General features: G+C 33.9%; 2 protein-coding genes across 8 annotated transcripts in view; both read right to left on the bottom strand.

The window, feature by feature from the left end:
• LOC127881251 (uncharacterized) overlaps window positions 1-2,650 on the bottom strand; it is a 36,969-nt gene extending 34,319 nt beyond the window's left edge. Inside the window, exons 1-4 of the mRNA XM_052429004.1 lie at window positions 2,378-2,650; window positions 1,976-2,060; window positions 1,170-1,268; window positions 430-593 (exon numbers count right to left, since the gene is read on the bottom strand). Of these exons, the coding sequence (XP_052284964.1) occupies window positions 430-593; window positions 1,170-1,268; window positions 1,976-2,060; window positions 2,378-2,501 (472 nt within the window). The 5' untranslated portion in view covers window positions 2,502-2,650. The remainder of the gene's footprint in view (window positions 1-429; window positions 594-1,169; window positions 1,269-1,975; window positions 2,061-2,377) is intronic.
• Window positions 2,651-6,501: 3,851 nt separating this feature from the next.
• Window positions 6,502-13,486, bottom strand: part of LOC127881249 (trichohyalin-like) — a 45,702-nt gene continuing 38,717 nt past the window's right edge. For all 7 annotated transcript variants that reach the window (XM_052428995.1, XM_052428997.1, XM_052428996.1 and 4 more), the window contains 3 exons: window positions 10,047-11,125; window positions 9,635-9,721; window positions 6,502-9,307 (listed from right to left, as the gene is read on the bottom strand). In XM_052428995.1, the coding sequence (XP_052284955.1) occupies window positions 9,227-9,307; window positions 9,635-9,721; window positions 10,047-11,125 (1,247 nt within the window). In that variant the 3' untranslated portion in view covers window positions 6,502-9,226. The remainder of the gene's footprint in view (window positions 9,308-9,634; window positions 9,722-10,046; window positions 11,126-13,486) is intronic.

Raw genomic sequence — 13,486 nt, 5'->3', positions numbered from 1 at the left:
TAAACGCTTGCATTTATCGTTTCATACATATGTATATGTATATTTTTTGTGTGATTCGTTTGCAGCCACCTGATGCTTATGTACAGACATGTCCCCCTAAGGTGCATGCGTTTATTTAGAGGTTGGTCGAAGCGGTGGTCCGCGCTTTTCACAAGGCACTGCAAGATTTTACTGAAGATGTGTGAAAGTGTTCAGTTATATAGAACTAGGACCATTATTATCTGAGATTTTGCACAGACAAGTACAATACGACGGATGGAAAAACGGCGGAAGGACGAAAATTATTATTGTGGAAATTCGTTTCAGCCTCACGCACACTTAATTCTATGAAAAATAGACGGACGGATAAAGGTGAGACTACATGCTCATCCTGCTTTCGAGGAACTTTAAAATATTATAATATGAGACTGCCTGTGTCTGATTACTCACTCGGAATTGACGGCATCACGGAAAATTCGAAGCCTTTGCCCTCGTACGAGTAGTCGGATTTGAAATTCATTGTCAGCTTGTTGCTAACGGAGATATAAAGCAATGGGTCCCAGCTGCAGAATTTGTGACTGCGATGGCCATCCACTATCTCTACATAATCCCATCTGAAAACGTGGGATTGTATACATTTACAGCAATAAACAATGGTGGGTACATTGAACATACATAGTAACAAGACAGTGATCCATAGTCTTGACTGACAATAATGGCATGGTAGCTGGACAGTTCTAAATGAGTTAGACGTTAATGATTTTCAAAAAGACATAATATTATTGAATAGATTTTCCCTATTTAATCAATCAGATGAGATGATGCGATTCAAATCGCCCTTTTAAATCAATCATTAGACTTAAGTTACCCTATTGAATTTATAATTAGACTGAAATACCGCCATTTATTAATTATACTTTAATAACCTGGTTGAATCAAGCATTTAACTTAAAAAATCCTATTGAATTATTCATAGAATTCAAAGAATCGTTTTAAATAAATCTACTGAATCAATTATAAGATTGAATCAATCAGCCGTCTTGAAAAGCCATATTCAATCAATCAATCAATCATGAGACTTTAAGTTACCCATAATTATTTATTGTTTTGTAATTATCTTAGTGCATAAATCAATTAATAACCCTGATATGACTGAACATAACAACTATTTTTGTGTAATTTCCCCATACTCGCAATTGTCACTCAGCTCCAGGTCAAAGTACAACGAATTCAAGATGACGTGGTGATCCTCCTTGACCTTTATATTCCATGTGCACTCTGTATCCGGTCTGAAATCAAAGGTGATAATTCTGATTTGATATACTTTATCATGGATATAAAATGTAAAATACCGTTCATTTCACATATATAACTGAGATATTATTTTTTTCAATGGATGAGTTATTGTGTTCCATAGTGAAAGTGAAAAAAACATACTATACAGCATATATATATATATATATATATCAAGAGTTTTGTCAATTGTACAAGCATATTGTAAATTAACTAGACAATTTAAAAATGAAGTGTTAATAAATAACCTTACCAAGACCTTTATCAGGGAAATTTAAAATTACAAAACAAAATTAAATGCATTCTTAGTCTTCCATACAAATTTAATGCAACCTTACCTTTTTTACCATTGCATCTCATTTGAGAGCATTAAGCCTTTTATTATAAGGAAGATATTATTCTTGGAGTGTATCACAATTAAGCACAATTATTTCAGAACAAAAATTGAAGTATAAATACAAAACAATATTCATGAGAAACTATGTTGTTCAAAGCCATCCATTTAAAGTGAGCTTAAATCTTTAATAGCGATGACACATAGTATATTTTCAAGCCAGTACATATCAGGCACGCACGTCTGAGCACGCGTTGTGCAGACAGTTGACGGATTTATAACATTCTATGGACAGAGCACGTACATTTCAACACATGATTAATTGAATAAAATGGTATACGTATGTCATTTACTATTCAAACAACTTACTTGTAGAATTCGGTACCATTTTCCGAGATGGTTTCGAGTTGGATGTGGCCGCCATTGTCATTTACAAACTCTCCTCCGCAAGTTGCTAAAGTATCATAAAATTATCAACATGATACGTATTTTAATAGAATTTTCCTTTTTAAACTTGCTGAATGAAACGGACAATTGTACGAATATTCCTCGCAACTAAATATAATTCTGATCAGATTGAGGATGAGAAATATACAATGGGCAACAGAGAAAACAAAAAACACAGAGACAAATACTATGAAGAATTTCGTATCAGTAAGCTATGAACAAATGCCAATTTATCACAGAGGCGCTGTTTGTTCATGAAAACTTTATACACCTGTGTGTGCTGATACATATAAATAATATTTTAAGCACCTATACAAGGCTTACCTTCCCTTTGCTGACGTCTCGCGGCAATAGACTTTTCAATGACGTCATGGAGTGTCTTTTGAGGGTAGCCTGATCCACCAGACGGCATCAACACAAACACCAATAAAAACCAAACCGACCCCATCGTCGGTTTCTAGATGCAGTATCGCGACTCCTTATAAAATAACTTCAGTTTATGTAACTGTGCTATTTTATCTTTGCAAACTCGGTGACTTCTGTTTTTGCTCCAAAATTCGTCGAGGTCACTAGCAAACAGGATGTCACTAATTCTGTTCCGATGATCATAAGTATTGCTCAAGTGTTTTCTGAAAACTCAAGTATACGCGAATGTATGTGATTCAATAAGGGTTGTTTTCAGATACAGACACTTGGTTTTAGGTTTAACAGCTAGCTTGCACATGTCATCTAACTAGTTCATAGGCCTGTACCAAGTATCAACCACTTGATTTTCCAAAAATAACATATAAAACACAAACAGCTTGAAATGCTTTTCGTTGTCCAAATTGTTATCCAATTACTAACTTGTATATTTAACACATAAAATATACTTTTGCATTTTGTGCTAACATCACTCCTATGGTTTAGTCTTTATTAATAGAAGTAAAATGATGCAAAAACAATTGGAGCTATAACTGAAGTGATATTCACACAAATATACTGGTTGACACAAAACAATGCAACAAGTCGTGTGTTTTAAGTAATAAGTCTCCAAGCATGCTGTGCAAGGTAGTCAGGAGGTTCTTTTGTGTCAAACTCCATCTTGTATAGTTTAACGTTAGTTACACTTTTTATAATCTTAATGATTATGGGTGGTATTCAACAAACACGACATAATTTCTCCGCAAAGTTTTGTAGTTTGACATTTGACCAAAAGTATTATCTGTACATAGAAAAAAGTCAAGTTATTTTTTAATGTCAAACATTGACTCATATAGGTAAAGATTTTTTCCAAGTTATTTTAAACCATAAATGCATTGGACATTCAGAGAATAGACGAAAAATTGTGATAATGAAGTGGTGTAATGTTTCTTTAGAGAATAGACAAAACTAGGTAACAATACATTACCGCATTTTTACGTTCGAGCTCAAAAGCATAGCCCTGATGTTGAAAATTGTCATATGGTTCTTGCAAGTGACTTATTGTCTCACATAAGACAACATCTGGAGTTATTTTGAAATCTTTCAATCTATGGCGTTACTTTGAGAACCTTACAAAATGCATGCGGATATAAGAGAAAACATGTCGACCAACAGACTGACAGCTAGCTATAAAGGCCTCCATCCTATCAAACCTACTGTGTAGTGGAATTTCAATAGAAAACCAATGTTCATGTTAAAGGGACTGTCAACCACGAATGACGAAAAAAGAAGGGTTCTAAAATACCGTGTTGTTTACAATTATTAGTTTATATTGATTTAAATATCACATCTTGCATATTACATTACTTGAAAAAAAGTTGTTAAGTTTTCATCTTTTCAGTATATTCGGTAATAAATTTTACTGGGTACAGGTAACTACCAGTTAACCATAAATAACGCCAGTAGATTGATCATTATCGTCACGTGGTAAACCTAGGAATGCAAATTGTGCATGTGTAGTGAATTGTATATATTTTATATATAAAATGATCAATCTACTTACGATATTTATAGTGTGTATATCGTTGTCACCTTTTTTCGCGATGTACTTTCGGTTTCACATTGCAAAATTGTATTACCGAATATACTGAAAATATCAACTTCATGAAGTAATGAAATATACCAGTCGTGATAGTTTAATCAATATAAACTAATAATTGTAAAAAAATACAGTCACTTAGAACTTTTCTTTTTTCGTCATTCGTGGTTGACAATATGTGCTTACAAAAATGCATGAACCAGAAGGTATCAACTGTTGACAAGACAAAGAGTATTACCATAATTATATATGAATTGGTTATTTGAGCAGCAATAGCAACTTTGTGTTTTTTTCTTTATAAATAAATGCAAGCAAGAACTTCAAATAATCATGTCAATGAAAACTTTGTTTGTTAATATAAAAAGTAAAGCATTCATAATATTACTAGGGTATGAAGCATTTTATTTTCATCTCGTTACCACAATATATCATCGTGCATTATTTGTCCATTAACAATATGCGATGGCATCTAATATAAATAATGATGACAACTTTCTTTTGCATTTGGTTGTATGCAGGAGACAATATATAACTAGAAGTGGCGCGGCAGAGGCCGACGCGTATCCCCACGCCGCAGAGATGTTATACTAAAATGCAATTTTGGGTGGACAAGACGTATGTTGGTTGGGCAGGGTGGGTAATGTGGACATGGATGGTCGAGATAGACTGTGTTGTCATAAGAGATGTACAGTATTTATTTGAAGTCAATTGGTGAATAAATGAAGTTATGTTAAAACAAAAATTTGGGTACGAAATAAAATGTGGGTACGAACATTTTGGGTAAAGTAAATTGTGCCCAAAAAACCCATTTTGGTACGAAAATATTTTTGGGTACGAAATGGAATTTGGGGATAAAAAAAAAATTGGGTACTAAAAAAATTTGGGTACAAATAAAAATCTGGGTAAAAAAAAATTGGTTACGAACAAAAATTTGTGTTCGAAAAAAATTGGGTACGAAAAAATTAAGCCAACGCAAAATTTGGGAACGAAAAAAAAAATATGGTACGAAGAAAAATTTGGTAAACAGCCAAAAAAATGGATATGAAAAAAAAAAGGGTACCAAAAAAATTTGGGTAAAAAAATCATTTGGGTCCACAAAAAAATTTGGAACGAAAAAAAATTTGGGTCCGAAACAAAATGTGGGTCAGAAACAAAATTGGGTCCGAAAAAAAATTGGGTTAAAAAAAGGGCTACAAAAAAATTTGGGTACTAAATAAAATTTGGGTACGAAAAAAAAATGTGGGTACAAACAAACAATTTGGGTAAGAAAACAAAATTGGGTACGAAAAAAAATTGAGTAAAAAAAATAAAATTGGGTACGAAAAATTTAGAGTACAAAAAAAAAATTGTGGGTACGAAGAAATAATTGGGTATGAAAAAAAATAGGCACGAAAAATGTTGGGTACAAAAAAAAAAGTATGATAAAAATAAATAAATTGGGTACCGGTACACAAAATTTAAGGTACGAAAAAAATGTGGGTACAAACAAATAATTGGGTACGAAAAAAAAATTGGGTACACAAAATTTAAGGTACGAAAAAAATGTGGGTACAAAAAAATAATTGGGTACGAAAAATGTTGGGTACGAAAAAAAAAATTGGGGGTATAGAGAAGTAACTTGATAAATTTAAAAGAGAACGGGAACCAAGCTACCTTTACTTTTATCAATGGCCCTCGGTGGGTAATTTGGTCATGGATGGTCGAGACGGAACCGGGTTGTCAAATGAAGAAGTTATGTTAAAACAAAATTGTGGGTGTGTGTGGTCGACCACTATCTCCTCCTACACTTTTAGCAATAGAACCTTGAAACTTACACACATGGTAGCTATGAGCATATGTGCGCCGATGCACTATTTGGAATTTTTATCTGACCCCTGGGTCGAAAGTTATTATCATGTGGGTCGCATTTTGTTTGTAAAATTAGTTATTTTTACCCATTTTAAAGTTTTGGGTGGGTTTGGTCGGCCACTATCTCCTTCTACACTATTTGCACTAGAAGCTTGAAACTTACACACTTGGTAGCTATGAGAATATGTGCGCCGGTGCACTATTTGGAATTTTGATCTGATCCCTGGGTCAAAAGTTATAATCATGTGTGTTGCATGTTGTTAGTAAAATGAGCTTTTTTTACCAATTTTACCCATTTATTTACCCATAACTTTTGACCCAGGGGTCAGATCAAAATTCCGGCGCCGTCATCGTCGCACATATGCTCATAGCTACCATGTAGGAGGAGATAGTGGCCGTACGGATGGACAGAAAGATGGAGACCAATACAATATCCCCACGCTTTTAAAAGCGTGAGGATAACAAACATTTTGCAAACGTTTTTTTTTCTGATTTTGGTTGGCTTTGTTCATATAGTTTTTCTAGGCATTATATAGTGTGCATGTGTATGTGTGTGTGTGTGTGTGTGTGTGCAAAATGAAAACAATTAAAATAAAACCAATAGTATCATTCAATTTATAGATATAACTATCTAGACATAGCATCGACAATATTAAAATATTATTCTCAAATAAAACACACGGTAATTTATTTGATAAATAGTATCTGCATAATCAGTGTAAAATGTATCAGTCAAAACAGTCACAGTGGATACAAGTGAAATGTAGTTCGAGTTTTCTGTACCTATTTTAATTATGGAAGAGCAGATTTAATCTTCACTTCATTAACATGACAAAAGAAAACTCATATTTTGTTTCTCTTACCATAAATAACTTATGCATAAAAAATATGAACCCATTCATGTTCGGTGACATTTTTCATTTTAATAATAATAAATGTTGGAGATAAATAAAATAAATTACTGAACAAATGTATAAATAACATTTAAAAACAAAATCACAAGGTTGAAACCAAGACATTAATTCGTGTCACAATAATATATAACTATCTACACATTAAAAGGCGAATCTAGATCATTTACAACTTTTACAACTACTATAAACCACGAACGTATAAACTTAATTTATCGTAGTTTACCCCCTCCTCATCGTGCTAAAAAGGTTATCATATATAAATTGTAATCTATTTTACCCTATGTACATGCATACAATAGAAATACAGTTTTTAACAAGTGAGCTTACATAGTCACTATTAGATACAACAGATCAGATTGATCCTGAATCTTGAAAGATGGCAGCTTTGGCACAAATAAACATGGTACTGCAAGTCAACATCTCACACAGGGTTTAATCCTTCTTGCCTAATGACATAAATAGTTCGGAAAGGATGAATAGTTATGCATCAACATTCTCCCTAAATTATAACTCAATGTGTGCTTTTAAGTGTATGTGGTCCTTCCACGCCTGAGGTGGCATTATCAAGACGACCCAGAATGTATCCCAGCACTCTTACCTTATTATCCTACTAGACTCGCGAAAGGTGGGATGAAATTTGAACTATAAATACAACTTCCAGCTACCCGTAATTCATTTTTACTGAAAGATTTTCTATTTTAATGAGGTCTTGTGCTGCGTGAGGAATCAAGAATATACGGAAAAAAATCCACTTGTATGGTACACAGGCAGCAGTATCATAAATTTGCCCCCCCCCCCCCCCAGGGGTTCCAGATTGTTAAATGTACACCTTTTGTGTATGGTTTGATTTTTCAACAATGAATATTGACAAAAATACACAGTTATAAACAATATCCCTCATATAGGTATTATATATACACAAGGTATGAAACGTACTATATACCTATTGCTGAAAGATTGTGGAACACTGGAAGTGACCTTTTTCATCAAAAACACACATGTTCCCATGCAGTTGCCGACAAAATGCAACTGGATTCGTTAAAAGACAGTAAAAGCAACGCGAGTACACAACTAACCGATCTCCTGCTCGGCTAATAACTTTAATATTCAATTAAATTTTACTTTCTCGCTATACGTCACTCGGTGTTTCATCTACACATGTACACCATTTTAATTTTATAACGCGTCATCTGGTTGGTTGTTCTCATTGTGTTGGCCAATGATGTGGCGTTTTAGAACCGAGCATTCGATCAACAAAATATGACAGCAAAACACAGACATGTAGCGAAAAAGTCAAATTTAATTGAATATTAAAGTTATTAGCCGAGCAGGAGATCGGTTAGTAGTGTAATCTCGTTGCTTTTACAATCTCGGGGATTAAACCCAGGTAAGAAACGCCAGTAAGAACCAATGCTAGGACAGCCTCTAGTGACTACATTATCAGGGCTATATTTACACAAAAACTAAGTAAGTATTGGAAACGGTAGATTTTGATTTTCTCCATTACTATTCAGCAAGAATATAAAATACAATCTGGCAAACATTTTTTTTCCATAACTATTCAGTAGTAAATTGAATAATTTCAAGCTTTAACAGACTAGTTTACATTGTACAGGTTTAAACATATCATTCGAAAGTACACAAAAACATGATCATTTGTAAATCTAACAATTTTACTTCACATATGGCTTTCTGGAAGGAGATTTGACAGCAAATAAAATATTCGTTCATATGTCATCAAAATATAAACAACTGTGATATCTAACACATTTCTTTGGTTTGCAAGAATGACTAATACCACTACATCTCATTAACAATATCCTAGTATACTAGACAAATGTAAAGGTTGCCCCAAATACATCACAATGACAGTCAGCTGTTGTTAAAAGCACATATTGTAACTTATACCTCAGTGTCACTCTTTATCAATCATTGAAATTAGAAATTAGACCAAGCAATCATAAAACCTTTAATTGCTTTGGATCAGCAATTAGACCAAGCAATCATAAAACCTTTAATTGCTTGTGATCAGCAATTAGACCAAGCAATCATAAAACTTTTAATTGCTTGGGATCAACAAAATATTACAAGCCCACTTTTATTAAACACATTTGGTTGTCTTTACATTGTTACTGATTTCTTACACCATCAACAATGACCTTGACATCACCCTTACCTTGACCTTGACAAAATCTACACAGAGATGTAAACAACTTTAAGACATGCTGTTGCTCAGGGTAGTATCACTTCAACAATTACATGTACTTTTCCAACAATACCTTTGCACAGAATTGTATGTAATTATAATACTCATGCCTGGGTATAATAAAATATTAAAAAAGAAATATTTCAATTTCATTATATCTTCCGAAAGCCTATCAAATATTCCACATTCTGAAAATGGGCTGCTCATGCCTTGATATCAGTGTTGTATCTCATGAGGTCAGTTGGAGAGAAGGTCTCGAGTTCCCTCTGTCTCTGCATTAAACTCTGAAATATAAAGTATAATGATTCAATAAAAAGAAATATACACGATGTCTGAACAGAAAACAAAATTTATAAAAAATAAATCAAGAGAAAATGGATTTTGCATGAACTTAAACATGCATATGACAGGTGTGCTTATTTATGTTTTAACTAAAATGTTTTACTAAATGATTATTTTGTAATTGCATAAGGTCAAATGTTTGACCAAGCATTTTTTTATATTAAGATTTTGTAATAGCCGAAAAATCCTATGTAAGACAAGATGTTTGGACTTATCAGCCAGCAATTTAGACAATAATAGATCTCATTTCATTTAAATCATTGTCCAACCTGTTTGAGAGTTGACAGCTGCACCAGTATCTGATCTTGTCTATTGGTTGGTCGGTCCAGCACAAGGCCTGGGTTTATAATTGGGTTCTGGAAATCAAAGTATTACATGTACATACAGCAATACAGTAAATTTATTTCTATTCTTAATTCTTTCAACAAACAATTATACATATGATCACATTTTTATTGAGAAATATCTTACAAATACTTTATTGAACTATGTATTTATATTTTAAATCACAGAAAAACAACGATAGTACAAGCAGGTCTACAATCATAACTAAAACTTAATCTATTCTCATTCAATAGGTTAAAATCTAGTCAGTCAACAGTTTTAATGTGACCTTCACATATCAAAGAATAAGCTTGTTTTATCAAAATCTCCAAATCAGGACTTAAAAAGCATGTATACCTTTCGATCATTAGGATTGCCTGGGAAAGGCCTGTGTTCATCTTTTAAGGGATACTGTCTGTCTCCAAACTGGTTCGGGTGAAGACTCTCAAAGTACTTCCTGCGAGCATTAGCGACTCTGGTTGCTTCCCTTGACAGGGGCAGGGGTTCTTCAGCTTTCGAGGGGTCAAGCACTTCAATGGTTCGAGTAAATGGCACAAAGTCTCCGTTTTGTACAGGCTTATTGAGTGGGTCTGCATCATCATATTTGCCACCCCGTTTTGCATTCTCAGCTTTTTGATCACTGTCAGTTTTACGCCTTATGGCTGGGACCGGCGGAGATTTAACTCGACTACGACTAGGTCGGTCAACATTGTCATGTGATGGCGTTTGTCTGACCTCGCTATCCGGTGGGGACGGACTCCTATGACGATTCCAACCTTCCTTGTGTGAACCCTTATTATGTGTGTGGTAACTGTCACCATGGTGACCATGAGACTCTGGAGTTAGTGAGGTCATTGACCTTGACCTGCGATTCAGTTTCACCTCCCGTGGACTGGCCATTTCTATGTCCGAAAACGGCGACTTAGAACGTGACCTAGAGCGTGATATTCTCTGAGAATCTGGCACGTAATAGTCCGGTATGATATCCTTGTTAGCCTCCACAAGGGCAAGTAACTGCTGCTCCCTCTTTACTCTCCTCTCATCGCTTTCCTTCTTTTTCTGCTCATAAAAAGGGTCCTTTTCTGACTGTTTCTGAGGCTTTTTTGCAGCTGGATTCTTATATCCCCACTTCGGCCTGCTTCCAGGTCTCACAGGTCCTTTCCTCATTTTCTCCTCGAGCTTTTTCTTCCTCACTACCTCCATTCTTTCTCTCCTATCTTTCACCTCATGGTGGTGATCGTGGGGACTGGTAGAGCCGCTGTGGGAGGGAGGAGGGCGTGGTTCTCGCGTGGGCTCTCGCGATTTGTGGGCCCTCTTCTCCTCCTTGGGCGCACTGACTACCCGGACTTTCTTGCCCTTGTCAAACTTGTATTGAATGTCTACTTCAGAGTAATCACGATTCAATGCAGGGTTGACCAGTCGAGAAATATTGTCAACTGAAACAGTAAATAGCAACCGTAATAACTTAACAGTATACCACTCAGATAGGTATTTTGCCGCTTTTGTAGTCCCTGAGAAAACAAAATTTAATTTAATACCTTTCTTACTTGTATCAATTCTAATAGCCTTCATTTCCATTTCTAAGATACCAATGGGCAGCAAACAGCATAAAACCTAAACAGACTGTGAGTTTTTCACAGGCTTTTCTGGTTTTATGCTGGTTGCATACAGCCATTTTCATTTTGCTTCTGGGCGTAAAATTGTTTCACTGACAATAAATTCAATAATTTCAACTGTACCACAGAGCCAGATTAAAATTGGCAACAGGAGGAGTTTTTTATTCCAATAACTAACACATTAAAATACTAATACTTGCTGATATAATGTCAAAATGTTCAAATGAAATTTTGTTTTCATAAAGCATTAGGACTACTGGTCAAATGTAACTACCGTTTTTAAATTAAATTAAAAACAAACATTTGACTTGACTTTGATACAAACACTATATATTTGATAGATGTATAACACTTTACAACTCTGAATACTAGTAAATGTTAAAACAAAGATGGTCATAATGGTACATGTATTGTATTTCAGAAGGTCTGGATAAGGATGAATTTATTTAAATTTAACAATTCTTTTGCATGAATGGAATTATATTAACAGATTATCTTGTATTGAAATTAAATGGCACAATTTCCGCTTCATGCAATGCAACCACGCATCTCACTACGAGCAAAGCAAACAACACCATATTGCATGTATTCAGCAATTAAGTTAGCGTTAACAATTTCACATAACCAACACAACACAACACACAAATTCATTTATTTAAAAAAAAAATCTTTCCTTGATAAATTCTTTGTAGGTTTTAAATAATATTAAATAATAAACATGAGTACATATTTGTAGCATTTCTGTTTAGCTGATTCGAGGTTGAGATTACAACAAAATCAAAGATTTTTGAATTCATAAAAAATAATTTGAACACGTTTAAAAACTTTCTTGGTTCGAAATGACAAGGTAGACTCTGTTCTAAGCAGCTGTAAGTGTAAAATAAAAACTTGAAGTACCAAGTAAGTCCCATAATATTGCAGACAATACCTACAGAATACGCTCTACAATTGTTAACAAAATAACAACCGTTAAATGATAACAAATTGCATGCATAATTTCTACAAAATATTTCCAATATTGACATTAAAATGCAAATTTAAATAAGACCACTACAGTTCAACCAGTGCAGGTCAACATTAGTTTGATCTTAAAACATCAAGACGTCACATTCTGTTTGTGTTAATTAATAACCGAGTTAATAAATACATGTCTGGTAGTGTAGGCCCATGCTTTGCACTGCCATTGCTTATAGTCATTGAAGCTCAAAAATGACGCTATTTACTGTACATGACCTTCATGAGTTGAGTGTATGATCATCAAAAGTACAGTTTATGAACTTCATGAGTCAGGTTTATGAACTTCAGGAGTCAATTTTATTAACTTCAGGAGTAGAGTTTATGAACTTCATGAATACATTTTCAGGAGTCAAGTTTATGATCTTCAAGAAAACAGTTTATAAACTTCAGGAGTAGAGTTTATGAACTTCAGGAATAGAATTTCAGGAGTCAATGTTATGATCTTCAGGAGAAGCGTTTATGAACTTCAGGAGTAGAGTTTATGAACTTCAGGAATAGAGTTTCAGGAGTCAAGTTTATGATCTTCAGGAGAAGAGTTTATGATCTTCAGGAGAAGAGTTTATGAACTTCAGGAGTAGAATTTCAGGAGTCAAGTTTATGATCTTCAGGAGAAGAGATTATGAACTTTAGGATTTGAATTTATAGGAGTTAAATTTATGAACTTAGGGAGTTAATTTTATTAACTTCAGGAGTTTATTGTTTGTTTTGCCAGACTTTACAAATGTAAATTTGTTATGTCATTTATTCAAGACCCTTAGATTCGGATGAATATATAATGTTTTTTTTTAATTTAATTTTTCAAAAGCATATTCATAACCATTCACTTGAATAGAAACCAATTATTTTCATAAACATTGCCTATTCCGCTGACATCGCCACTTTGCATTAGTCAACATTCAAGGCAGTGCCCCAGATAATTCTTTGGAAAATAGGGTTTTCACCCATTGATTTTGAAAATTAGGGTGATTTCATTCTCAAAATAGGGTGAAATGAGTTATAAAAATGCAAACCTTAAAATCATCGCTGCTTTACTTCAGTTGAAGCTGCACCTTGTATTGATTCAATAAAACTGTAAACTAATATAATTAACTTAAATAAACTGATGTTTCATAGTGTCTTAAATCCATGAAACTGTCCATATATAAATATACACTTTAAACTTTA

This window comes from Dreissena polymorpha, chromosome 5 (assembly GCF_020536995.1).
Source record: "Dreissena polymorpha isolate Duluth1 chromosome 5, UMN_Dpol_1.0, whole genome shotgun sequence".
Lineage (NCBI taxonomy): Eukaryota > Metazoa > Mollusca > Bivalvia > Myida > Dreissenidae > Dreissena > Dreissena polymorpha.
The sequence above is the reverse complement of the archived record's forward strand: the minus strand, read 5'-3'. Positions and strand labels throughout refer to the sequence as shown.